Genomic DNA, 23,958 nt, shown 5'->3' on the forward strand with positions numbered 1-23,958 from the left:
GTGACAGCAACATGTCAAGAACTCAATAAGCTAGATAGTTAGATCTGCTGTCTATTTACAAATAGATTCAGAGTAAACTTACCAAGAAACTGCATTAGTGTGGAAGTACAGTGGCTGGTTGGATTTCAGATAAAAGTTTTTTTTTTTTTTTTTTTTTTTTTGAGCTGAGGAATTGAATGGATGGGAATGACAGGTCACTGTAGCCAAGAAATCTACAATCATTGTAAGTTTTGACAAAGGTTGGATGTTGACCACTCTTAAAGGGGGAAGAGGGGTAAATGGTTTGTGTGGGATTAACTTGCTATATTTGGAATTAATCCGAAAAATTGGAAAGGGTGGAGATATTCATACAGATTCTTGGTGAGGAATTCTACATTCACAGTAGTCCTCTCATGGGTTGTGAACTTGAACTAGATACCATTATTTGGGGGATATGGATCACATATGGACCAACATTGGACCTAAAATGTTAAACTTATCAACGCAAAGGCTTAAAATTCCCAATTTGGGACTATGTATCTCAAGAATGATTTAATGTGGATATCATAGATTAAGGTGGGTGTAAATTTTGGGATCTCCATCTGGTGATGGTTCAGATTAGATGAGTGAACTGAATGTCTTCTACTCTTCTCATGTAAGTACGTCTATAGTTTGTATCATAGATCAGGATCTACCCATCAAGAGACTAATCAGAAAACTATTGAACTTTATACACATCCTTCATTGTTAGCATAATAATCTTTTGTCCTCAAATATGCTGCTCTATACAAATCAGCTAACAAAGAAATTTGTGGCATACAAACACACTCCTTAAAAGGAATAAAGAAAATTTTCCAACACACTCTACGTACAATTCCAGTTCTGCTAATTTAACTGCCTCCGGGGTATTTATTTGATGTGAATTCTAGTCCTCATAATTGCTTGTGATGATTGAAATAAGCTCATTAGCTGTCCATGTCACTAAGGAGAGGTTCTGGAGTTTGCTAAGAACCTCTTTGTCCACTGATGAGAGCATGGGGATGTATTCATCACCTGAAAATTTTTCCAATAAGTAAATAAAAATCAATAAACGATTTTCGAAACTAATATATTAGCATTTACTCTTTTGTGGGAAAACATACCTGAACTTTTTACAAGATTCAGTAGTGAGTAAGAAGCAAGTACTCTTTCCTCCACATCTTTGTGAAACTTCAGCGACTCGAGTAACTGAGGCACAAGAATTGAGCATGCCATGGACTTCAAATGTTCATCTCCAACTGTACTGAGAAAGCTACTCATCCAGGACAATGTCACAAGGCTCACTCGTGCTAAACTCGGGATGCCATTTGCTATGGAATCCGAAAGGGCCCCCAGTAATTTCTTACTACCACTTCTAAACAATGCAGTGGCTGCTTTCCTCTGCCAATTTTCTGTTGCTTCTTCGTCTTCATTCTAGTTATTGACAAAATTAAAAGAATCATCCTACTGTTAGAACCAAATTATTTTTCAGACCACAAAAAATGTGTCATTATATGTCGGTTTAGAGTGACAGCAGTCTTACTGAGTGTAAAAAACCTTCTTTGAAGTGAAATGAATCCCTTGACCAATAACTGAAACCTGCTTGTTGTAAAAGCCAATGTTCTGTTGATGCCCCTCCTGTGTATGAAAACCAGCCTCCCAACATCAAGAGAGATCTCGCTGATCGTTCTTGGACTTTTTTGTCACATGTTCGACAATCTAAAGCACCTATCATTGCTTCGATGGCTTCTTCTCTATATACACTGCATCTAAAAGGATCTCCCTGCAACAAAACTGCTTCTCCATAATGGAACTATCCAAGATATATGTTGAAGTCTAGAACAAATTTGATTTCCTTATGTACAGTTTGCAAGCCTAAAATTTGACATAAATTTTGGACAGTTCCAAATTCTAAGTTGAAATAGTTTTTCTCCAGCAGTACTAAGAACAAGGCATAGATATTAACAATGGATCGATTTACCATAAGATCAAGTTGTAGTAATATGGCTGCAACTAAGGGGCGCTCTTCTGGTGAAGCTCTCTGCAGATAGACCAATAAAATTTGCATTGTGTTCAAGCCACAGCATCCTTCTTTCAGTCCTTCTAGGATTTGAGTGATCTTCGTTCGTCTGAGAACAATCATTTAGATTATCAGAATATAAATATAACATCTAAAGAAAACTAGAAGACTGAAAAAAGATGCACAATAAATTCATACCTACTAAGGCAGAGTATTTCAATCAATAGAGCAAATGCAGAACAAGTTGAGTTGCTTCCATTTCCGAGTACAATGAGTTCGAGAAGAGAAGGCTTGTTCAGAAAATCAGCCAAGTAGTTTCGACAGCTTCCATCAGCTCGAACACAGCATGAAATGATGGAAGCAACATTATTCCTCTCATGAGTATCCCCTTTCTCAATTTGAGTCACCAGAAGGCTTAAGCCTCCTAGAGAAACCACCTGTCTAGCATTCTCCAAGTTCCGATCTTCATCAAAACCCGTAAGAAGCTGGTCCAAAAGGTACAACGCTGCTGCTTGAGGGCTGCATCGAACGGTGAATAGGGTCTGCAACTGGTCTCCAAACTCGAGTACTCGAAGGACTAGTGCCACCCATTCAAGTGATATCATCTGTTTTGCCTTTGGCATCAACAGGTAAAGCAAAACAGCTGCTTTCAAAAATAGACCACTACTTCTTAGAAGTCTCATGAAGATTTCAAGCTGTGGATCAAAATTCAGTATTATCTTTCTATTCTGCTCATTTCTTGCTACAAATTCAGCTAAAACCGATATTACTAGTTCCAAAATTTCATCATCAGTGGAAGCAAACAACACCTCCAGCATTCCCTGGATAAGAGGTGGCTCGGATAACATGGCTTCAATGACAGGATCACCATGTGAGTCCAACCAAGCTTTGGTAATTGCACGAACTGCAATTTCGCAATCACTTAGACTATCCGACGAGTAAAGAGTACTGATTGCACTGCCTAAATTGCTTGAAGGAAGGTGGGAATTGTCTTCTTGTTGAACTGAATTACTCTTAAATATGAGATTCCTATTCACTAGGCATTCAGTAGGTGCATTCTGGCAGCTAAAGAATCCAAAATAGTCTGATTTCTTTGTCTGATCAGACTCAGGCCATAACTCAGTTTTTGGATTTCTATGACTTCCGCTCGATGACTTTCGTCTATTACTGTCTTCCCTCTGCCAAATTCAGACAATGATAAGTTGATAACAATTTAATGTGAACCTCCACTTGCAGCATTCAACTATTCACTAAAAATAGGAATAGAAAAATATAAAAATCAGAGTTACCCACATGAACAAAACTGAGACTGTTGTACTTGTCTGCATTAGCTTCATCTTCAAACAGCTTCTCCTCTTCATTTACATCCCAAGAAGCAATTGAAACTCCATTTCGATCATCAAGGTCCACTGATCGCCTTTCGAGTGTGGGGCCAAACACAGCCTGATATCTTTGGTGATTTGGAAAATTATCAATTACACAGTTAATTCACACACAAACTACTAGTCACATGAAAAAAAAAAATGAATGTGTGAAAATGATTGAAATGAATCAATGCCATACTTACAAATTTTTGTTCAATGAGGAATGTGAAGCGAAAGAATCGGATGCTCTCCTTCGTCTTGATCTGCTACTTGGTACTGAAGGCAGAGGTATTTCAGGAGCAACAGGAGGAGCCTCAGCCCCAAATTTAAGCCACTCTTTGTAGTATTGAGCAAACTTTGTAGTCCCCAAATCCATTTGGTCATTATAGACTCTGGTTAAGGATTTCATTATCTTCTCCTTCTCAAATGAGTGTGAAACAACCTCAATCTCCTTGGTATACCATATCTTCAGATGAAGAAGATGTGGAAGTAAGAAATGTTCCCATAGATCAGGAAGCAAATGGGTTCTTGCTAAAAATGGTGAATCACAGAAAACTTGAAGCAAATGCTTAGCAGAAACCAAGTCATTTCTCTCAAGCTTGTGAACAATTGCCAAGTAGAGCTGAGCACAAGCAGAGAGATTTGAATTGGGTATACCACAAGTCGAAGCATTCATCTTGGACTTATTGGCATCCAGAGAAGCAACAACACTGCTCAAATTCCCAATACATTTTCTCATTGCTTTCGTCGAAAAAACTGGATTCTCCACCAACTTGTTAACATTTTCAACACCTGATTCCAAAGTCTCAAGTACTCCACTATCCGAATCTCTTTTCTTCCTCGCCAAACAAGCCCTACACTTCTCCTCAATCCCTTCTCTAAACTCCTCGTCCTTTATATAACGACCCGCATATCCGCTGAGAATAGAAACCACAGCTTTAGTGGCAACTTCATCAAGCGCCGCAGGCTCTGTTCTTCTCGAACTACTTTCCGAGACCACTGTCTTGGAATTCGACCTCTCTGAAGTAGAACTCACTCTTCTAGACGACCCTTTTCGCATAACAGAGTTTTGAGCCTTGTGCTTGGAGAAGTCGTAGCTTTTTCGATCGTGGCAGATGTGTATAGGCAACAAAGCCAGAGACTCAGCTGGAGCAACTCTGTACTTCACTGGTTTTTTGGTTTTGGCGACGAACACGTTGTTGTTTTTGTTCCCGCGTTGATATGCTTCTTCTGTAAGCAACTCTCGTAAGGAAGAAGCAGCCATGGCTTGTCTGGGTGGATATGAATGATAGCTTTGGGTTTGAAGCAGAGAATTGTTTGTGGAAAAGCTTCACTGACATTCTCTTAAAAACCCAAAAGCTACAAAAAAGACAGGTATTGACGATAGGGGAGGAACAAGAAGAAGAGTCGAGAGAAGGACATAGAAATGAGGACAAGGAATTTGGGTTGGCTGATTCCTTTTAGCCTTTTGAGATTTTAACCACCTTGGTGGACGTCGAACCGGTGAGCCGGTTCGGTTGTGGACCGGGTTTTAGATGGTTTCCATGAGAGATGGGTTTGTTTGATTGAGGACTTTGTCTAGATGATTTACCACCAAAATATGAAACAAGAAGAGCAGCATATTTTGGAAGTGGTAACATGCATGTGAAGGGTGCTTGTTTGAGTTGGGACACACAATTATTCACGTACTAATTCAAATCTTGAATAATCTTATAGGGAAAAAACAAAATCATGAAATTAATAGATGATTAGGGAATCATAATAAGAAGGTAAACATATATAATTAAACAAATCAAGTGTTCATATGATATAGCTAGTGGAAGATTCAAAAGTATATCATTTTTAGGGACGGGAAAAAGAATTTGTTGAAGATTGACAAACAACTTATTGTGTTTTTAGATATTTTATAATCAACTATATTACTCTAATATTCGAATAACGACACTCAATAGTTACTTCTCGATGTATATGACAATGAAATTAATCAAATTTGCCTCAAAATGCATATATACATCCATTATATGAGCAAGTACGACTTAAAATTGTGGTATTCTAGCACTCTAGCTAGTAGATCTTTTCACAAAGAGAAAATTGTGTTCCTCGTTATCTAGTAGAAATCTGAGAATTTATGTTTGACCTTTGAACAACGATAAGATGATTATGCACATTCATATATTCCACAATACCTAGAGATAGAGCTCGTCAATGTCACATGCACTAGTCATGGAAGAAAGACTTAATTAATTATAAATTACCTTTCAGACCAAAAAAAAAAAAATTATACATTACTTGGAATGAAGGAAACAAAATGGGAGCGACAAAACTACGTGTGAGAGAGAGAGAGAGAGAGAGAGAGCCCAAAGCTCATGACGGTTTTGTGGTTTTGTTTGTTGTCTCTGGTGTAGTCTTTTCTCTTCTCCTCCTCTCATTTCTCGATGTACTTCACCTCTTTAATTCTCAAGCTAGATAGTTTCTCTCCACTCTGTCTTGTTCTTTGTTTAGGTTAACTCAATTACCCTGCTTTTTCGTTCTTATCTAATTGACTACTATAATCTTCCAAATTTTTACGTTGTCTGAGCCGGCTTGTCCCTGCAGTACTTTTCTGGGGTTCAGACCCGCCCATGCATAGAGCTCGCGGCCGGTATAGGTCAATCATACATAGCCGTTAGGACGTATCCGGTTTTGTTAGGTTGTGAATGAAAGTTTCTGAGTAGGCCGGGGGAGACTAAGGAGCTATGTAAGCATAATTGCCCAGAAGAAAATGTCAAACTGTCCAAGAATAAAACAAACCCTTAATTGGCTAACTAGTTGCAGATTAAGAACTTTTTTGTAGGGAAAGATAAGCTCACTCCTTTTATTTTGCGTAACTACTCTTGATTTAGCCTTTTTGAATTAATTTATCGAACACCTAAAAATAATTTTTTTGCAAGTTCATTACACCCTCAACGTTTGAATTAATTTGTATATGCATAGCTTACTACTGTTTGACTCATGTTACTATTTAAATGTACTCTTACAAATATTCTTTCCATATTTTAAAGAAAAATCGAAAAACGAATGAAACAATGGATGAATTTAAAACCGTATGAAAGAGGCAAACGATTAACTTCATTAGAACCCTTAGTAACTAATCCCTAATCCTATACATATAAGGATGAACTGATGACAAAGATAAGATCTAATTAATGAGAAGAAGAATCATGTTATGGGGATACCCAATATGATGTTGATGACCCAAATCATGAGGTGTAAATTCACATATAGTGAGCTACTCAATGTCCACACACAAGACATATGCAAACATATGTCGCGTCTCTTTCCAAGTCCCAATCAAACCCTGGAAAAATAGTGTGCTATTTTTGTAGATTACTAGCTTAGACTCTACCCCTGCAACGCGTGAGCGGAATCCGAATCCCAATCCAAGTTGAAAGTCAAATTGGGCCTACGGGTTCGACGTAAGCAATAGGGGCCTTGAATCGACACGGGTTGCTTTACAATCCATGAATTTTTTATCGGACAATAAAGTCAGGATTAAGATTTGCTTCATTTCTTAATCTCAGAACATTGGTAAACAGTCACACATGAATGAGTTTTAAAGGATTAAGGCTATGTTTGGTATGGCTGTGCTTCTCAGAAAAGCTGGCTTCTGCTTATTTATGATAATAAGTGGCTGAAAAGCAAAGCAGCTGAGTGTTTGGTAAACTGGCTTTTTATAAGTGCTGTCAGTGACAAAAGCAGTGTCAAAGTGTTTGGTAAACTCAAACTGGCTTGTGCTTTTTGTTTGTGGAATGACCAAATTAGACATAAGAGATTTGGTAATACAATATTGTTCAAATGCTCTTGTTATCATTTTAATCTTTATTATGACGTGATAAGTTTTTGTTAACTTTTAATTTTTATAAATCACAGTGACTATATGATTAATATTAGATAACCGAATTCTAGTTTTTTCGTTCATTTTACCTAATGCACCATAATAATCAATTGGAAATCAAATTGAATGCAAACCATGATCAATATTTGTACCAAAAGCCTTGTGATACATCAATTTATCAAATACTGAATTTAAGGAACATCGTTATTGCATTCATACATTTCAATTTTCAAGTTTCCTAGCTAAGTTTTACATGATGAAAGATAATATAACTTGCTGCGTTGCTTGGTATTCCGCTTGATCTCCCAATGACTCTGAATTAATACCAGCTGCAGCAACATACATATCAAGTTTTCCTATTGGTATTCCAGTTCCAAGAACTCCAAGGTCACCTATCCAGTAGGAAAAGAAACCAAGAGACTTTTAGTATAAAACAAAGGAAAATGAAGGATAATGATGAAAAATAAAAGCAGGGGATGGCAACAAGCATACCCATGTATCTCTTTAAACCACTTATCCACACGAAATATGTTACAAAATTATGTGATGGAGCTCCATTGATATTATCCATTTGTAATCTCCGAAGTGCAGACAGAGTAAAAACTGTAACATGTGAAAGGATGCCGTATCTACATTCTTCAAACCAGGAAGCATATTTGAAAGGAATACAAGCATATAGAGATGCTCTAGCTATACAAAGTATGCAACCAAAAAGTTGAAAAACAAATGGACATGTTCCCACAGAACAGTGAGATATGAATATATGATGAGATTCTGAATATCACTTTCCCTATAAAATAATTTTATCAATTTCTAAGTTTAATCACTGCCTTGAATGATGACATCCAGAAAACCTTTTTAACACCAGAAACGAGCAATTAATAGTACTGCAGTGACAGCAACATATACAGAAACGGATTCAACTTCCACACAACCTAAGCAACTGGCAGGAGCAAATCCTAATCTTGCAGCAGTGTGTAAATTATCATCAAGACCAGTAACAAACAAAGTAACTAGCAGGAGCAAATCCTAATCTTGCAGCACAGAGAGTGTAAATTATCATCAATCTATAACTCTATCTAATCAAGTGAAATAAAAACAAGAAGCAACCAGTACAGAGAGTAAATTCCAATCTATACAGTTGAATCTAATCTTGCAGCACAAAGTGTATAATCCCAATCTATAACTGTTGCATAACCATGATGTTGAGATCAGTATCCAAAACCAGAAGGCCACAGTTCCCAAAATCAACACTCCTCAGTTCCAAAATCACAGTTCCAACTTAAATATCTACTTACATGGGTCTATACCAATTGCAGAATATCAACATCTCAAACATTTAAAAGCATCACAATAGTCTTTTGTGTCTGTGCTAGAAGTAGAAACAAAAGGGGATCAACACCAATCAACACAAGTGAAAAGGGTCCAGAAAATTCACAAAATTAAACAAAATTGAACTCAACCCACTGATATCAAATGATACAAGGACACTGGCAGTACTCAAATCATAGGCCTTCATCAAAATCATAGAAATTTGAAACTGAAATAGATAAAAAAAACTAACCTGAATCAAATCGCCAAGCATCCTTGCTTGAGTGAGGCTTCGATTTCCAACCCAAAATCGTGATGAAAGGCTAGATGAGGCGGCGTCAGAGAGAGATTGATGGGGCGTCTGTGATAAGAGATTGATGCGGCGTCTGTGATGAGAGGGAGAGAGATTGCTGCGGCATCATCTATCAAGAAGAGTTTCATGGCAATCAAGTAATTGCCTCAAGTCTCAACCAAGGGAGGATAGAGACTGGTATTATCAAAATTTCATTAATCTACAGTAACCAGCGCCACAGTGATTTCCTGACTCTTGGCTTTTAAAAGCCAGGGGGAGGGCGCTTCTGCTTTTCGACGGAAGCCACAGCAGCTTCTGGAGAAAGCAGATGAGAAGTTGGCTTACCAAACACTTATGGGTCTTGTGCTTATAAGCAGGGGAGCTAAAAAGCCCCCCCCAAACGCAGCCTTACTGGCGATGAGTTTATTTGAATTCTATATCTTTATATCAAATAACTGTTCTTAACTTTTACGCATTAAAAATGCGTGTTCAATCTAATAATAGCGACGCTGGCCGGTCCTAAGCACTCAGAGACCTAGTGCAAAAATTCGAGCGAAGTCTTTTGTTCATTGCATACTGACTTAAAAAAAAAAAAAAATCAGGAATCAATATAATAAAGCAAATGTTATGACAAGCTCATTCAACAATATAAAAATTATCCTCAAAACAACTAACTAAAAAAATTTCAAATGATGTTGAACATGAGACTATTACTGATCCTAATTATAGATTCATGTCGATAACTAACTTCACAACCTGTATTCAATAGAGAAATTATTATTTTTTAAGACGAAGAAACAAATTCTATTTTCTCGCCTCAATTTCAACTATCGCATGTTAAAAAAATAAGAACAATTGTAGATTAAACAAGAATTAAAGTTACTAAATAAACATGGTGGAAGAGTATGAAATACCTTATGAAATCTAGAGAAAAATAGGAACAAAGATTTTGGAGGAGGTTTTAGTTAGTTTGCAGTAGACAAGGCGTTGTTTAGACCTCACATTAAAAACAAATGTAACTGACCTACCTAAAGACGCAAATAGGAAGAGAAAAAAAAAACAAAAAGGATATGAGAAGATTTGAAGAAGGGACAAGAAAGAAAAAGCGTGGAGGTCCTTACCAAGTACTACAACATATATTTGTGCAAGTAGGGGTCATCATGGGTCGGGCTAGGGTGGCCCTACCATAATTTTAGGGCTTAGGGTAAGGTCGGGGCGGGCCTAGTCAAAGTCAACGAAATTTAGGGTAGGGTCGGGCCGGGCTGAGCCGAGGCTTCAATATGTAAGCCATTACCCGCCCTTAAGGCCTATTTTGTTAGGGTCAAAAGGGCCCGGCCGACCCTCTGAATAGGGCCGAATAAGGCTTCACAAGGGGCGAAAGGGCCTTACATTGTTCTACAAAAAAAAAAAGAAAAAAAGATATACATTGTTTTATTTGGCAAAATGTGGCTCAATGGTTTTATCTGTGGATAATTTAAGACTTATTTTTTTTAGGATTAAATTCAATTTACCCCCCTAAGGTTTGGGGGTAATTTCATGTTAGTACATGTCCTTTCAATTTAATCAGTTTACCTCCCAAGCTTTCCAATTTCAATCAGCCGTGTCCAATTTTTACTATTCCGTCCAATTTGGACCGTTAAGTCTGACTTTTGAGGGCTAAAATGGTCATTTCAAGACCAAAAAAAAGGAATTTTTTTTTTCTTTTTTTCGTTTTATTATTATTTTTTTTTTCTGTTTTTTTTTTATATATAAATTTTGTCTTCAATCTATACACCACAAGTTATAATAGGTTTATTCATTTATAAAAACAAAAAGATACTCTAGGTGGTTGAAAGTCTCTCGTTGATCTACGATATTTATGATATATCTCCGATAAAGAGAAGAATTTTAGGATATATCCCCAATAAAGTGAAGAAATGTCTGTGTAAAATTATTTTTTACAGATATTTACAGATAAAGTGTAAAATCGTGAAGAAATATCTGTGTAAAATCATTTTTTACTGATATTTATAGATAAAGTGTAAAATTGTTTTTTACAGATATTTCTTCACTTTATTAGGGATATCTCCTAAAATTCTTCACTTTATCGGAGATTTATCACAAATATCGTAGATCAGCGAGCGACTTTCAACCACCTAGAGTATCTTTTTGTTCTTATAAACCTATTATAACTTGTGGTGTATAGGTTGAAGACAAAATTAAAAAAATTAAAAAATGAAAAAACAGAAGAAAACAATTAAAAACGAAAAAACAGAAAAATAAAAATAAAAAAATAAAAAACAGAAGAAGAAAAAATATTAAAAAAAAGAAAAAATAAAAAAAATTCCTTTTTTTTTTGGGACAATGATAAAAGAGGTCATTTTAAAGTGTGTTATGATAATTCAGATAACACAAATGTCCTCATGATACTTTAGGTCACTCCTTATCAATCTAACACTAAAAATAACAACAATTACGAAAACTGCCACTGGCAGCTCTCAGTCTCCCTCCCTCCCGTTACTGGAGCTCATCTAACCCTTGTCCATTCGAACACTCGACCCCTACCAAAATCTCTCTCTCTCTCTCAAATTCTCTGCATCTGGATTATCTGTTCGTTCGTGAAGCTCAGAAATCAATGGCTTCTTCTTCCTTGAGACCTTCGTCGACGACAACGACAGCGGCCGTGGCAAACAATGGCGGAGCTGGAAGTTCCGAGAGGCAACAACTCCATCCTGCTCGGTAAACAACGTCGTATGTTCCATCCAAGCTGGCGTCTTCCTCGAATTCATGGTTGAAAGAGGAGGCGGCGCCGATGTTGAGCGTGGAGGCTTCTGCCACAGGTTCGGAGGTGACTGTGGTCGCGGCGGTAGGCGCCGCGGTGCTGGGCCTGAGAGAATCATGAAGATCATGCCGGTTCAGAAGCAAACCGTTTTGGTTAGAGGGCTTCTTCTGGTAAGTAACGATCTCTCGCATGTAGATCTTGGTCATGGAAATCTTAGTTGTTATTCGTAGTTGAGTGATTGCTAATTCAATTGAATTGTGGTTGAAGACACCCTGGATTATCATGATTGATTGCTAGGCGTTTAGTTTGTATGATTGAGCTGAGGAAAGTAGCAATAGTTATGTGAATTAGGAGTCTGAATACTATAGTATTTGTTGTGAATGACTGAATGTTAGACGAGGAACCTGCTTCGCATTGCTATATTCAATATCACTGGGTATGATATTGATGCATTTTCTGCTCACTTCCTCAGTTCCTCTATCTCGGCCATGTTCCCCAACCCCGGTTGGCCGTCCCACAAGGTCTTCAACAAGACGTCGTGGACCGACTTCGATTACTGCAAAATCCCGCCAGGTCACTACTCTCCTTCATCACCAATCAATCAATCTATCCAATTCAGTTTGCTTCTAATTCTGAATACTAGCCCTTCTTTTTCACTTCTTGGCTGCATTCTGAACATGCATGTTGTTTATTTGATTATTATGTCTCTCTGTAAAGTTTGGCTTTTTCTATAGAGATAATCATAAATTACTGCCCAGCTTTAATTATGAGGCTCATGACTTTATCATCTAAAGCTTATGAAGCTATACCCTATGCTTTGTATAGAAGATCGAGGCTAGGCTTTCTGGCTTTCTATTTTTGGTGAAGCTTGTGACCCAAAATAGGCCTTGCTTTATATGGCAACGACAGCATGGATTTCTTACATTGCATAATGATATTAGTTTAGTGCTTTTAGATTTGGTCTATTTTTCCCAAATGCTTTTAGTAGGTACTATCTATAGCTGCTAGCACTCGATGAAGTTGTAGAAATGAAGTAATTATTCAAACTGGGAGCATATAACTTGTATTCAAATATCTCATAGCTACTGATTTTGGCATTTGATAATTCCAGGAATTGTAATTTCTGTTTTGTAGTTGTGTTGGTAAATTTCTATTGGTTCTTTGATGATAACTTGAATATATATCTGAGTGAGGCGGCTATCAAGGAGGAAAGACATGAGGCACGGTGCGCTAAAAAGGAATTGAAGGAACTTTACTGGGGTGAAGCGCAGCATGCTTAGAGAGTAGATTCTTAATTAATGAGGTGAAGACTCCTTTAATGTGATCTAAATGTTAATTTGAATTTCTTCTGCTTGCACTTATTTTAAGTTTGTAATTGAATGGTATACTAGGTCCTGTATTGATTTGAGTAGTTCTTTCAGAAATCTAGTCGTAAATGAGGTGTCATTTGCGCAGAGGATCATATGGTTTGTGTTTATGAGGTGTTTGTACGTTTTTCTTCTAGACTCATTGGATTTGGCATGAAAACTCATAAAGAACGTTTCAAAGTTTCCAAGTTCTTGAACTAATGAACTACTGTTGCTGATTTGAAATTTTTATAATTATGTTATTTGATGTTTCATGCCTTTTTCAAAGTTGGAATGTGATATTTAATAGATTATATTGCATTGACATTCTATTGAATTGGCTTTGTGTTTGATCTTATACACTATAATGCAGTTTTTGTCAAGTGGTTTTGTTGTGATGCTTTTTCATTATGATGGTAACGTTGATGAGTGGAAGCAATTTTAATGGAATGATCTTGTCATTTATGTGTCTGCAGTCAATCAAACAAAATGGTACACATGACTTATCTTCATGCCTTCAATCATTTCATTTGTATTAGAAGTTGGCTTATTTTAGATGCGTTTCTGAGTGATAGCTTTCTTGATGCCTAGGTGGTTCACAAAGCGTTTCTTACATCCTGATATAGTTGATCAATATAGTCGCATTCTTCTACAGGATGAGGACCTTGGAGTTGACAATTTCAATCCTCAACGGTACTGTAGCTGCATTTCCTTTTAGCAAATTTAGGATGCTTGCTTGCATTTGAACTACTGTAAAACTCTGTTGCTCAAACTCTATATTCTTCTTCTTCTACAACACTTCTAGGTATGTGTCCATTGTTCGAAAGGAAGGGCTTGAAATATCACAACCGGCACTTGATTTTTCCAAGACAGAGGTGAACTACATGGAGAAACTTTTAAAAGAGGAGGGGATTCAGAAGAAACTCAGCAAGGATATTTTGCAATATAAAGCTCATATAATCAAGATATTTGCGGAACATAGGTACAATTGGATCTCTGCAAATTTAGAGTTTTAGAAATTTGCCTAAGGCTTAATTAGGATGCAAGTCACTGGTGAATTGTAAACTCCAGTTTATTAAATAAATTAGCTTTTTGTATATTTTTATGATGTCACTGTTATGTTTAGTTTTCCTTAATAAAACATTACTTTTATAGATTTTTACAGCACATTCTAATTTTTGGCATCTTTTGAATTCAACAAGTCAATGTCACTGACCATGTCCAAGGTTGATCACAAGTCAGTAGACAAGTCACTGAACATGTCACTGGCAATTGCATATCACTTGTCAAGTTACTGTTATATTCATGTCACTGGTTAGGTCACATTGCATTTCACTGTAATACAAGTCACTGGCCAAGTCACATTGCATCATTGACCATGTCACTGTTATACACTTGTCACTGATCAAGTTACTGGCCAAGTCATATTGCATATATTCATAGTAATCTCCTCAAGGGAAATCTGGATGAGGAGATATCCCCTCAAGACCAATATGAGTGAGGAGTAATCTCCTTAAGAAAATCTGGATGATGAGATATCCCCGGCCTCAAGGAAAATTTGAGTGAGGAGTAAAATAATTCCCTAAAGGCTAATCTGTGTGAGAAGAAATCCTCTTAAGGCTAATATGGGTGAGGAGTAATCTCCTCAAGGGAAATCTGGGTGAGGAGATATCCCCTTAAAGAAAATTTGGGTGAAGAGTAAAGTAATTCCCTAAAGGCTAATTTGTGTGAGAATAAATCCTCTCAAAGCTAATATAGGTGAGGAGTATTGAGGAGATATCTAGGTGAGGAGATATCCTCTTAAAGAAAATTTGGGTGAGGAGTAAAGTAATTCCCTAAAGACGAATATGTGTGAGAAGAAATCCTCTCAAGGCTAATATGGGTGTGTGGAGAAATCACCTCAAAACCAATATGGGTGAGGAATAATCCTCTCGAGGTAAATCTAGGTGAGTAGAAATCTCCTCGAGAGGAATCTGGGTGAGGAGCAAGAATTGAACCAATTTACCTGTGAAAGTAATTTTGATCATGGTTAGTTACATGATCAGTTACATGTTCAGTTACATACATTGTAAGTTACATGGTCAGTTACATGATCAGTTACATAATCTGTGACATGAGGTTAACACACGTTGTCAATGAGTTAGCCTTTTCCAGTGACTTCTCTGGCCAATGACTTGTATAGCGACATGGCCAGTGACCACACTGACCAGTTTCATTATATGATCCTATAAAGTATGTATTTGAACTAGCAACACTTCCATTTTAGTAAAGCATACAACCTAAACAGCATTACACACATTCATTATCTCCACATAAATGTCTATGTTACTGTCCATGTGTCTGTATCAATTTTTGGCCAAGTCAGTGGCTAAGTCACTGTCAATCTCTAGCCAAGCCAAACCAAGTCCCTAGTTAGTGAGGTCACTACCCAAATTATTGTTAACCTCAAGTCATTGGCCAAGTCACAGTCATAAACATGTCACTGTCAATCGTTGTCCAAGTCACTGTTAACCTCAAGTCACTAGCAAAGTCACTGCCCATGTCAATGACAACGATCAGTTACATGTTCAATTACTTGGTCAGTTACATACATTGTAAGTGACATGGTCAGTTACATGATCAGTTACTTGGTCAGTTACATGATCAGTTACTTGGTCAGTTACATGTCACAGTCATGACCATGTCACTGATCACGTAACTGTTAAAGTCACTGTCAGTCACATGTTATTTGCCAAGTCACTGGCCAGGTCATATTGCATGTCACTGTTATACACACGTCACTGACCAAGTTACTGGCCAAATCACATTGCATGTCACTGACCATGTCATTATTATACACAGGTCACTGATCAAGTCACTGGCCAGTGAAGTCATTAGCGTGACCAAGTCTCTAGTTACGAAGCAACTCGAAGAAGCTAGAAGAATAAAAAAAAAAAAAAAAAAAGTGAAATTCTCATATAATCTTGAGATGAGAGCTCGTTTAAGAATCGCTCCTCATTTAAGAATAAAAAAAAAGAATTTGCATTTCAATTCATCGAGTTCTGCTTCATCAGCAGATTTTGGTAATTGGTCAGCGCTAAAGCTGCTTGTGCAGAGCCACTCAAACCTCCTCCCCTGGCCATGTGATGGTTGTTATTACCATTAGCTTATTCAATGTGTTCCTATCAGTTGGCATGCCCTGAACACTTGCTAACTGCTCCATTTCGTGCATCCTTTGCATCTGAAGCTTGGTTGCATTCGCATGTCGAGGATGAACCTGCAAGTCCTCTGTAATTTTCAGCAGAAGGTCAATCAAAGAAATCAATATAAAGAAATAGAATCAACAACTGAAACAAGCAACAAGCAAAACACAGGAGCTCACAAAAAGTTTGGCACAACAAAGAGGGAGGAAGGAAGTGAGAAAGAATCAATGAGAGCAAGAAATAAGTAGCCAAATACCAACTTCACCGCATTATATATCAAATACAAGAAACAAGAGCAACATTACTTCCTACAAGAAAGATGTGAAGACGACAACAAGCTAATTCCAATCAAGTCTAGATCCACCATGTCCAAAACCTCCATTAACTTAATTAAACATAATACTCAAGAAGCATGCCTATTAGCTCCAAATTGAACACTACAACTACTTCACCAGAAGATAGTTAACTCATAGAATGAGTAAATTAAAGCTACAAGCAATACCAAGCGGATATCAGGGGAAAAACCATATAATGGTTTGTTCAAGAATCTGTCTAAGATGGTGCCGGAATACAAATATACAACTAATTGAACAAGAAATTACTAAAAATATGCTCAACTCCATGCAAAGCAGCAGCAGAGAACTACAAAATGGAAAGAGGAATGAAAAACAGGAAAATACCAATTGGGCCAACTTTGTTTTCCTGGCAGAATTCGATCAAATCTTTCATGTTGTTCACAACCTCTTATATCTGTTAAAAGTTAGAAAGTTAGCAACTTAAATAAAATTCAAGTATAAAGATATACATGACATAAAAACTGAACATTATCTAACTCAACGATCACGTCCATGAATGCAATAAAATATACCTGCAAACACCTCACATATCTTTTAGAAAAGCCAAGTCATTCAGTGACTGCAACTCCAAACTCTTTGCGAGCTACCGCCCAGCTGGCAGAACCTTGAAGGAAACAAACAACATCAGTGAAGCCCTACTTCTTTATGAGGAGACATTAAAATTGAATACCAAACTGGTTGATCACCTCAAAAACTCACAAATTACTATTTGCTTGTAGATCCTGCTGAGAAACCCCATCAGATCCACTTTCAACAATTGTACTCTGGCACTTCTGTGCAACCTGAACCAACTGATTGACCTGGAAAATATCATGCCTTGTAAGTTCACCACATGAGTCTATACTTAACCTTATCTACTTGTTTCTTACGTCACAGCTCTATCTACTTAATTCATCGGTTTTCATCACTTAATTACACAGCACACTTGAAATTCTGGCATTAAGAGGCGCATATGTTTCTTTCAAAAACACAGAGAAATTATCAAAGTAAAATTTCAGAACTACAACAAAACATAACTTAAGATGGCTCATTAGAAAAAGCAAAGAACGAGACACTACCTTACCAAATTATTGCAATCACTATATCTCACATAGTCAATTTTCTCATCCAAGAACATACATGCAATCACTACCTTACCAAATTATTGCAATGTCACTACCTTACCAAATAACTAAAAACACAGAAACCAGATACACGTGAGAGTGAGGAAATAGATAACCAAGTCTAGTACTTCATTACACAAATCTATTTCCCCTCCAAGAACATGAATTTTAATAAAGATCACTTCTTAACCAGCAAACATGAATTGATCACTCTAATTTACAACTGAGTTCACTCCGTGTTCCATGTTTTCAAACTTTTTTCTCTTTAGTTGAACAGGTTTTCACATTAATAAACCAAACAAAGAAAGGAATTCAATTCATTAACTCAACCAAATTGGTGGCTGTGCAACGCAAAATTTGATTGTACTCCTTAGAATCTCTCTGATGGTGAAAACTAATTAACCTGGACCGAGATTTCGACTATTCATTTAGATCCAAATTACAAGTGTTTCTTGTGCAGAACATAAACAACATAATTTGTAAGCCAGATTTTCATTTGATGTATGCCAGCAGATCTAAACTCGAAATAGTGAAAGAAAATAGACGAATTACCTTGCAAGCCGGAATAGTGGACACCGAGGCCAAGCTAGTAGGCGTAGCCACTGATTGGTGTGAGATCTTAGACATTGAGATAACCTTACAATTCACTCCTACTCCAACAAAATAACAAAAAAAACTATGAAGATTTCACGCAAGAGTCGATGCAATCTACAAAAACAGATCGAAAATCCAAAAGCAGAAAATTCAAAGTCCAATACCACAAGTCGGGATCAGCAATCGGCGACGAATCAGAAGCACATGCGCCGACTATCACGGTTGCAACAAAGCACATTCACTGGAATCGAGCCGCCGCCGCCCTCCGATTCCGGAATCCAACGGGAATTGGAAATTTTTTGCTCCTTCCCTTGGTCTCTCTCCGAAATAGCCAAGAACAAGAGAGAGAAGATTTGAGCTCTAGGATTTTTTTTACTCTAAGGGCATAATGGGAATCAGAAAAATTTAAAACTGACCTTTTTTAACATTAATTCATTACTAATAAGGACTAAATTAGTATTATTAACAATTCATAATGGACATTTTTATCAAGTGGAAAACTAGGTGACATTTTTATCATTTCACACTTTAATGTGACCTTTTCCATCATTTCCCTTTTTTTTTTTATAGTTTTGTTTGTCTTGAAATGACCATTTTAGCCCTCCAAAGTCAGACTTAACGTCCAAATTAGATGGAATGGACACGGTTGAGGAGAATTGATAAGCTTGGGGGGTAAACTGATTAAATTGAAAGGACAGGGACTAACATGAAATTACCCCCAAACCTCAGGGGGTAAACTGAATTTAATCCTTTTTTTTATGAGTGATTCTATTGGGACCTTTAAATTTTCTCACTTAACCTCCTTATTTTTTGGATAAAATTGAAACCCACTTTTACCCTTCAACAAAGTGAAAGGAAAAAAAAAATAGCTCACATGATCTCAACCAATTGATTCAATCTTCCCAGAGTTCTTGAGTGCAGCGCCATGTCTTCTTGTTTTTTCATCTCCTCCATCTCAGACTTAAGAATGCATAATCCGATTGCAAACTTTGTTTTGCCATAAATTTGGGTAAACTATGATGATGAAAAGAAGATATATTATACGTTTTCATTCCTACGAAGAACAGATGAATCTGGAGAAATTTTGTTTATCAAATCTGTCCCAGAATTAAAAAGGACCAAGAATGATATGAGTAGATTTTTCTTTCACAAAAATGAAATCAATTAATTATCTTTTGATGATACATAGCAATTTTTTATAATCCAAGATGATAAATACCAATCTGTGAAGAACTTAACTATAGTCAATTCATTGATTAGCAACGTGTTGAGCATACAATTGTATTGGAAAAGTTTTAAGTTGGATGCAACCGATGGTGGCAAGGTTAAGTTAACCTTTGTTCTTTTTTTAATTTATTATTCTTAAGAAAAGAAAAATTGAAGGGTAATTTTGAGAGTTTGAGGAGAAAAAATTGAAGGGAGGTCAAATGAGAAAACTTAGAGGTCCCAATAGAAATTCTCTTTTTTTATTGACCCTATTTAATATATACATTTTTATGAAGTTATCTTAATAACATTTATAAATATTAATTAGGGTAAGAATGGCTTCGCTAGGGCTTGCTTGTGGCGGCGCCAAGTTTTTGGCCTGGGTGGATGGCTTCTCATCTCTCTTCGGTCAGCTTAGGAAGGATGGAGGCGGAGTTCCTCTTCGTCAACGTGCTTCTGAACCTGTCGAACTTTGGTTTCGACTTCTTTTCCTGGTCATGTTGATCTGCGGACCTGCTATGGCTATGGGCTCCGATCCAGTGGTGGCGACTACTGGTGGCTTTGGTTTTTGGGATGTCGACTGGACCCTCTCTCGGGTTTTTGAGGCGGATTCTGTACGAGGACCAGAAGTGGGTACAAGAGCGGGTGGTGCTAGACCTCCGTATGATGAGCTCGCAAAGCCTCGACTTTGGGCAGATAGGTTTGACGGTGGTCGGAGTAAATTTTCTTCTTTAAGTGTTGGTGGTTATGATGGATCTCAGATGACATTTGGTTGTGATGTTGGTGGAGCTGTGACTAGCTACAATGAGCTGGCTGAGGGCGTCTTTCGTGGGGCGATGCCGGAGGTACGTTGTGTTCGTAACGGTGGCATGGTGGTCGGTGGCGCAGAGGACTGCAGGGATACTAGGGTTTTGTCAAGTTTCCTACGCGGTCGATGGTTTGGCGTATTTGGGCCACTTGGGCCTCAAACTGGATGGTGAGCCTCATCCTTGGGCTTGGACTGGGGTTATGCATGGCTTGGCCTACCTATTTTCTAGGGGGTTGGATGGATTGGGTCTCTATGGCCCAAAGTGCTGTTTAAATTTTTCTTAGGTCGCAAAAACTAGTTGCTCTAAAAAAAACAAATTTTTTCTTGGATGGATTGGGTCTCAATTGTTGTTTAACAAACAAAATAAATATTAAAAAAAAATAAAACTTCCTAAATCAATTACAAAATAATTAAGGGATAAGTTGTAGGGAAAATATCACAAATGGTCATTGAGTTGTGACCCATTCGACATTTAACTCACTGTATTTTCAACAATATCACTTAACTCACTCACTTTTACATCTGTCTTTCACTTAACTCACTGTCGTTAATTCTACCGTTAAAAACCATTAAAATTGAGGGTATATTTGTCTAAACACTAAAAAATTGCATTTCTAACTTTAAAAATTGAGGGTATATTTTTTTTTCAAATTATATTTAAATTAAAATAAAATCCTTTTTTATTAGAAATTCCAGAAATTTAAAAAAATTGAAAAAATCTGATAAATTTAGAATTTGTTTAAAGTTAAAAAATGTATTTTCCTTTCAAAAAAAAATGTATTTTTAAGTATTTTGACAAATGTACCCTCAATTTTAACGGTTTCTAACGGTAAAATTAACGGCAGTGAGTTAAGTGAAAGACAGATGTAAAAGTGAGTGAATTAAGTGATATTGTTGAAAATACAGTGAGTTAAGTGTCGAATGAGTCATAACTCAGTGACTATTTGTGATTTTTTGCCTAAGTTGTATGTGGATAAAAAAAGATGAACAAATTTAGAAAATAGAAAAGATTAGGACTTGTTTGGGCGGGCTTAAAGGTCGGGTCGGGCTTGGCCCTTACAGGCTCAAATGGGCCGGGCCGGGCTTCATTTCCATGGTCCTTACCCTACCCTATTTGAAAAATGGCCGGGCCGACCCGCCCTAATGCAAGGGCCGGGCCGGTTTGAAATGGGTTTAGGGCGTAAGGGCCAAATGATGACCCCTATGTGCAAGCTACTGTAATACTATTATACATATACATACTCACGCGTATTTGAAATTAAGAGATCTCCGATTTTTAGAGGTCTTGTGCCGCCACAACGCTGAACCTGAGCAGCCCTTGTAGCGACATTACGTTTGTATCCCAAAATCTCTAAAATCATTATGCGACTAGTCTACTATCAATTAATTTGTTATGATCGAATCTAGTAATCAATGTTTTTTTTTTTTTTTTGACAAAGGAGAAATGCATTAAAAACCAACCAACTTACAAAGCAAATTGAAAACTAAATACAAAGAGCAGACACGCTACCCAAACAAACAAAGTTGTAAACAAGCTAAGTAGGAGCGTGAACTGCGTCAGAAAGAAGGATATGAGACAAAGATGAAGGAGGCTGAATCAACCAATCAGCCGTGCACTTCTTCTTGTAAGTCAACAGGCAACATGGTCTGTAGCCTGATTTGCCAATCTGCTGGACCAAGTCTAGTTGTAGGAATGAATAGCAACTGTCAGCTCTCTTATATGATCAATCAGGGGCATAACAACCCAATCAGAAGATGGAGAAGAATGTCGAAGGAGATTGACAAGTTGAACTGAATCCGATTCGAAGAGGAACTTATCTGCTATAAGCTTTTGAGCAAGATGAACATTCAAGCAGATGGCTAATACTTCTGCATACAAAGGAGTTGAAGCTAAAGTAGAAAGATGACTTCCACCAACTGATAGCTAAATTAAAAGCAATTGATTTTCCTTATTCTCCTGTAAATATGTCGATTATAGTGTAGGAAAATAAGGGTCTCCCGCAGCAGATTAAGTTAAACTAAATGCTTCAACAAAAGTCACAAAAACGTGACTGCAGCTCCTACTGAACAACAGTCGAAAAACAAACTAAAACCTAACCAAAACAACTCAGAAAAATACAAAAATTTACAAGGATGTACTAGATACACAAGGCGTCCAGCACACAAAATTTAGGAATTTTTAGAGTTGATTTACTATATTAAATAAATGAAGGAAAACAGAGAACAGGAGGTAAAAAAAAAAAAAAAAACTGATTTGAGAATGGTTGATATCAAGATGATGAAACTAGCTAGGAAGGAAGTATCCACCCCCAACAATCACACACAACACACTGTGTCCAATTTATAACCAATTAATTCGGTTGAAGATGCTCAGGTTGGCTCGGTACGCTTGAACACAACCTATTACCCTTTCTTACTTTGTACGCTAGGCAGGAAATGCTCTACACCTAGACTATTCTCAAGCAATTTAACCTAAAGGTACATTTATTAGATTAAACATGCAGCGATCATTATGTTTGAAAAGAGTTTGAGCAATCACTAGGCATCGCAAATAACTTAGCGCCTCGCTAGGGTTTTGTTTACTTGCTAGTGAGAACTACCAATTACTTCTCTAGACAATTTGAGGAATCCAACTATTGATCCAAGCATCAAACAATCAAAGTATTAGAACCCTGGCATGCATACTAAGTAGGCCTCCAAAGCACACACACATAGAATTCATCAATGAGAAAACGGTAAACAAAACCTCAACTTTATTAATTGGAAAACAGATTAAATGTCAAAGCATGTTATGAATCATGTCTAAGGGCTTCAACTGCCCCTTAACTACTGAAAAATTAGCTACACATAGTCGGAATCAAAAACACAAAATAAGAAAAAGGGAGGAAGAGAGAGAGCCAACTGTTGCATATGGATCTCCTTATATATGCTTAGAGGTTGCCTTCATCTTTCTTGTTGTGTAGGAAATCCAAAACCTAAAAGAATTAGGGTTAGCGTGCTTAGGTGGAATTTTCCTATTGGCTCTTGATTTGATGGCTCATTTCAACCATTCACGTCGTGCCATTTGTCCGTATTAAGTGGGAATATAAAACGCAAACTCGTCCTCGGGCTTCTCAATGTGATTTGGACTTCAAAACATAAATTCTCGTCCAACCTCAAATTCACGTGCAGCCTGACCTTCTTGCACTAAATTGGCCATAACTTCTTCTAGAAAAATAATATTGATGAACCGTAAAAAGATATGGAAACTAGACATCTGAGGCTTTCCATCAATATAAAGATCAACATCTGATTCATTTTGAGCTGGTCTCAGTGATCTCTCGAAGTTGATTGATCTGCACAGGCAGATTTGCCGATTTGCCTTTCAATCCCTCTTTTGCTTCTTTTCTTCTTCTTTGGTCCAAGATACCCATAAAACAAATAAACAAAGTAAAGAACTAGAAAATACACTAAACTAACAAAGAAAGTATAGAGATTAATGTTATAAATGTCGCATAATTATGCTCCTATCACCAACCACAACTCCATCATAGTTTCGAGCAATAGCCGCCACACCAACCTCAGTAGAAGACTTGGATATGATAGGAAGGTCAAATGCAATGAACAAGTGGAGACAATCATTTTTCATTTCTATCCAATTCATAAATGACTCAAAAACTTGTTGTGACTTTCCTATTGAGGTGTCAATGGTTGGAGTCATATACATTTAGTAATGAAGAGTGTATTAGAACGTTAGATGAAATA

The 23,958-nt window shown here is 37.1% G+C and overlaps 2 protein-coding genes and 2 long non-coding RNA genes across 8 annotated transcripts; 1 reads left to right on the forward strand and 3 right to left on the reverse strand.

Moving 5' to 3' along the window:
* Nucleotides 1-686: 686 nt before the first annotated feature.
* On the reverse strand, nt 687-4,836 carry LOC133728937 (putative E3 ubiquitin-protein ligase LIN-1). The gene is made up of 7 exons (XM_062156394.1): nt 3,585-4,836; nt 3,311-3,467; nt 2,216-3,195; nt 1,979-2,126; nt 1,541-1,780; nt 1,122-1,431; nt 687-1,032 (listed from the first exon to the last, which is right to left on the reverse strand). Exons 1-7 carry the CDS (start codon nt 4,643-4,645, stop codon nt 905-907), a joined length of 3,024 nt encoding a protein of 1,007 aa, XP_062012378.1. The 5' UTR covers nt 4,646-4,836; the 3' UTR covers nt 687-904.
* A 2,585-nt stretch (nt 4,837-7,421) lies between these two features.
* Nucleotides 7,422-9,304, reverse strand: LOC133732625 (uncharacterized). The gene is made up of 2 exons (XR_009857230.1): nt 8,820-9,304; nt 7,422-7,647 (listed from the first exon to the last, which is right to left on the reverse strand). It is a non-coding gene; the product is annotated as an uncharacterized LOC133732625 (long non-coding RNA).
* Nucleotides 9,305-11,340: 2,036 nt separating this feature from the next.
* Nucleotides 11,341-14,122, forward strand: LOC133734211 (uncharacterized). 4 transcript variants are annotated; one of them, XR_009858147.1, is made up of 6 exons: nt 11,341-11,789; nt 12,092-12,192; nt 12,731-12,922; nt 13,339-13,457; nt 13,557-13,658; nt 13,771-14,122. XR_009858147.1 is itself a non-coding variant. In XM_062161852.1 (3 exons), the coding sequence occupies exons 1-3, from the start codon at nt 12,918-12,920 to the stop codon at nt 13,979-13,981; spliced, it is 318 nt and encodes a 105-aa protein (XP_062017836.1). In that variant the 5' UTR covers nt 11,973-12,917; the 3' UTR covers nt 13,982-14,122. The 4 variants fall into 4 exon arrangements, 1 of the variants encoding a protein (XP_062017836.1); XR_009858148.1 differs by having other exon boundaries at nt 12,754-12,922; XR_009858146.1 differs by having other exon boundaries at nt 12,092-12,922.
* A 1,383-nt stretch (nt 14,123-15,505) lies between these two features.
* On the reverse strand, nt 15,506-18,758 carry LOC133734042 (uncharacterized). 2 transcript variants are annotated; one of them, XR_009858024.1, is made up of 6 exons: nt 18,365-18,758; nt 18,159-18,256; nt 17,203-17,303; nt 17,016-17,107; nt 16,828-16,897; nt 15,506-16,232 (listed from the first exon to the last, which is right to left on the reverse strand). It is a non-coding gene; the product is annotated as an uncharacterized LOC133734042 (long non-coding RNA). The 2 variants fall into 2 exon arrangements; XR_009858023.1 differs by having other exon boundaries at nt 17,190-17,303.
* Nucleotides 18,759-23,958: the final 5,200 nt, after the last annotated feature.

Source organism: Rosa rugosa, chromosome 2 (assembly GCF_958449725.1).
Source record: "Rosa rugosa chromosome 2, drRosRugo1.1, whole genome shotgun sequence".
NCBI classification, from domain to species: Eukaryota; Viridiplantae; Streptophyta; class Magnoliopsida; order Rosales; family Rosaceae; genus Rosa; species Rosa rugosa.

Coding starts and splice junctions, on each gene's coding strand:
- LOC133728937 (XM_062156394.1), bottom strand. CDS start 4,645: ATGGCTGCTTCTTCCTTACGAGAGTTGCTTACAGAAGAAGCATATCAA. Junction 3,468..3,584: donor TCCTCATTGAACAAAAATTT/GTAAGTATGGCA, acceptor AAATCACCAAAG/ATATCAGGCTGTGTTTGGCC. Junction 3,196..3,310: donor ACAGTCTCAGTTTTGTTCAT/GTGGGTAACTCT, acceptor TGAATTTGGCAG/AGGGAAGACAGTAATAGACG.
- LOC133734211 (XM_062161852.1), top strand. Junction 13,659..13,770: donor GACAATTTCAATCCTCAACG/GTACTGTAGCTG, acceptor CAACACTTCTAG/GTATGTGTCCATTGTTCGAA.